The sequence below is a fragment of the Nicotiana tabacum genome, chromosome 9 (genome assembly GCF_000715075.1).
Source record: "Nicotiana tabacum cultivar K326 chromosome 9, ASM71507v2, whole genome shotgun sequence".
In the NCBI taxonomy this organism is placed as follows: Eukaryota; Viridiplantae; Streptophyta; class Magnoliopsida; order Solanales; family Solanaceae; genus Nicotiana; species Nicotiana tabacum.
Genome location: NC_134088.1, coordinates 72731473 through 72734907, shown reverse-complemented (window position 1 = coordinate 72734907; position 3435 = coordinate 72731473). Strand labels below are relative to the sequence as shown.

At 42.3% G+C, this 3435-nt stretch overlaps 1 protein-coding gene across 1 annotated transcript; it reads right to left on the bottom strand.

Annotated features, from left to right (window-relative positions):
* Positions 1-206: 206 nt before the first annotated feature.
* LOC142163957 (uncharacterized) lies at positions 207-832 on the bottom strand. Its single transcript, XM_075221114.1, has 2 exons — positions 592-832; positions 207-508 (listed from the first exon to the last, which is right to left on the bottom strand). Exons 1-2 carry the CDS (start codon positions 830-832, stop codon positions 207-209), a joined length of 543 nt encoding a protein of 180 aa, XP_075077215.1.
* Positions 833-3435: the final 2603 nt, after the last annotated feature.

Here is a 3435-nt window from a genome sequence, read left to right as displayed (position 1 = left end):
AGTTTATAGGCTTCGTATTGACTCTTCCGTCCATCTCTGCCAAGATCAGAGATCCTCCCGAAAACACTCAGTGGACCAATTTGGCGCAAACTTTCCTTTGGCTTCTTCTTGATGAGGGAATATTTTCTTCAAAACCAACTGCCCCGGTATAAATTGGCGAGGTTTCACCCTTTTGTTGAATGCATTGACCATCCTATTTGATACAACTAATCGTGGCATACTGCGTCCATTCTCTTCTCGTCAATGAGCATGAGTTTCTCATGCCTGACCTGTATCCATTCTGTGTCGTCTAACTTGACTTCTTGAGTGACCCTTAAAGATGGTATCTTGACCTCTGCGGGTATCACAGCTTCAGTGCCATATACCAACATGTATGGCATTGCCCCAGTGGATGTCCTCATGGTAGTCCGATAACCCAGTAAGGCGAAGGATAATTTCTCGTTCCATTGTCTTTGATTGTCCACTATATTTCGAAGAATCCTTTTGATGTTTTTGTTGGCTACTTTAACTGCTCCATTCAGTTGCGGTATGTATGTTGTAAAGTTATGATGGAGAATTTTGAACTTTCGCAAATTTCCCTCATGAGATCACTGTTGAGATTGGCTGCATTGTCAGTGATGATCGACTTGGGTATCCCAAACCGACAAACTATGTTGTTACGGGCGAAATCTGCCACTACTTTCTTCGTGACGGCCTTGTATGTAGAAGGTTCGACCCATTTGGTAAAGTAATCAATTGCTACCAGGATAAAATGGTGCCCATTTAATGCATCAGGCTCTATAGGTCCGATTACGTCCTTGCCCCAAGTGGCAAACGGCCAAGGCGAACCCATTACGTTCAGCTCATTAGGTGGAACCCGGATGAAATTCCCGTGGATCTGGCACTAGCGACACTTCTGCACATAGAGGATACTATCGCTTTCCATGGTCATCCAAAAGTATCCAGCTCTAAAAATCTTCTAAGCTAAGGTGAAGCCATTCATGTGGGGTCCGCACATCCCTACATATATTTCTTCTAGTAGTCCGGTTGTTTCAACGACATCTACATATCTTAATAGAACCAAGTGTGGGGTTCTCCTATATAAGACTTACCCGTTGAGGAAAAAGTGGTTTGCTACTCTTCTGAGTGCTCGCTTCTGAACCTTAGTAGTGTTCTCTGGATACTCTCTTGTTTCAAGGAACCTTTTAATGTCGTAATACCATGGCTTACCGTCTGCTTCTTCGTTTACATGAAAATAATACACATGTTGATCCCTGATCTCTATCCCGATAGGGTCGATGTAATTCTTATCTGGATGCTAGATCATGGATGACAAAGTTCCGAGAGCGTCAGCTAACTCGTTCTGAATCCTGGGAATGTGCTTGAACTCGATCTTTGTGAACTTCTTGTGTAGCTCCTTTACAAAGTTGCATGTGTGGAAGGATCTTGACGTTCCTGGTAGTCCATTCTCCTTGAACTTGATGTATCAACATATCAGAATCTCCTATGACCAGAAGCTCATTGATGTTCATGTCAACAACCATCCTAATCCCGAGGATGCATGCTTCGTACTTGGTCATATTATTTGTGCAAGGGAACCTTATCTTTGCTGATGCCAAGTAATGTTGTCCTAACTGCTAAATAAGGACTGCCAATCCCTAAATTTGATTCCCCGTCGAAGAACATTCTCCACCCTATGTATGACTCTGCAATATCTTCTCCGGCAAACAACACTTCTTCGTCTGATAAGTATGTAGTGAGCGGCACATAATCCTTGTTCACTAGATTCTCTGCAAGGTGGTCAGCTAAGGCTTGTCATTTGATGGCCTTCTGCGTTATGTACACAATGTTGAATTCACTGAGAAGAATATGTCATTTGTCTAGTTTTCCTATAGGCATCGGCTTCTGAACAACACACTTGAGTGGGTCGAGTCAGAATATTAAATGTGTGGTGTATGCTGACATGTAATGCCTCAACTTCTGGGTAATCCAAGTCAAGGCGCAACAAGTGCACTCTATCAGGGTGTAATTGGCCTCACATGGTATGAACTTCTTGCTTACGTAATAGATAGCTTGATCCTTTCTTCCGGTTTCATCGTGTTGTCCCAACACGCATCCAAATGCATTGTTCAAGACTAAGAGGTATAACAACAATGGCTTCCCAGGTTCAGGAGGAACCAACATTGGTGAATTTTACAAGTACTCCTTGATCTTGTTGAAGGCTTTCTGACACTCTTCTACCCATTTTGTAGCAGCATCCTTTTTCAGCAGCTTGAAGATAGGCTCACAAATTACCGTGGGATGTGCTATGAATCTGCTGATGTAATTTAGCCTACCAAGGAAACTCATCACATCCTTCTTGCTCTTGGGTGATGGAAAATCTTGAATGGCTTTGATCTTTATAGGGTCCAGTTCTATTCCTTTCTTTCTTACGTTGAAACCTAGCAATTTTCTAAGAGGGACTCTGAATGCGCAATTCGTAGGGTTCAACTTTAGACTATACCTCCGCAAACGTTCAAAAAATTCTTCAAGTCGTCCAAATATTCTGAACTTTCAAGACTTTATGATGATGTCGTCCACATATACCTTGATTTCTTTGTGAATCATGTCATGGAAAAGGGTTGTCATGGCCCTCATGTAAGTAGCGTCAGCGTTCTTGAGGCCGAACGACATGACTCTGTAGTTGTAAACTACCCAAGGCGTAGTAAACGCTATCTTCTCTGCATTTTCTCCATGCATCAGGATCTTATGGTACCTGGAGAAACAATCTACGTATGCCTGCAGCTCATGCCTTGCACAGTTGTCGATGAGGATGTGAATATTTGGTAAAGGGAAATCATCCTTCGGACTAGCCTTGTTAAGATCTAGATAATCCACACATATCCTAATCTTCCAACCATGTGGGATAATCGGTGACCCTCACAACATTCGTCGATATTTTCTTGGTTACTTCTTCTTTTATCCTCAAACTTAGATCCGGCTTGAACTTTTTGGTTTCTGTTTGACTTGCAGTCTAGCAGGATCGGTAGGCAATCGATGCATAATGATGTTGGTGCATAACCCAGGCATGTCATCTTACGACCTTGCGAATACATCAATGTACTGTTAGAGGATCTCGACCAATTCGGCTTTTTGCTCTGCTCCCAGATGGATGCTAATTCGGGCTTCTTTCACTTCTTCTTCACTTCCTAGGTTCACTACTTCTGTCTCTTCAAGGTTAGGTTTTTTCTGGCTCTTCAGCTGTTCGATCTCTTGTGGGAGATTATCTGGCATCATGCTTTTGTCGTATTCCTCGTAATCTGGATTGCTTTGCTCGAGGGTTTCGTTACATGTCATAATCGCAGAACGCGGGATACTGAAAAGAAAAACTAGGTATAAATGAAGCGACAAATAAATTTGCAATAATTTTAAGAAAGCATTTCTTTTTATTTCATCCAAGAGGAACGTCTAAGCGTT

What these genes read in the sequence shown, in the direction of transcription:
- LOC142163957 (XM_075221114.1), bottom strand. Translation starts at nt 832, where the DNA reads ATGGGTTCGCCTTGGCCGTTTGCCACTTGGGGCAAGGACGTAATCGGA. An exon ending in CAATGCAGCCAATCTCAACA is followed by an intron (nt 509 to 591) that starts GTGATCTCATGA and finishes TGAATGGAGCAG; the next exon opens with TTAAAGTAGCCAACAAAAAC.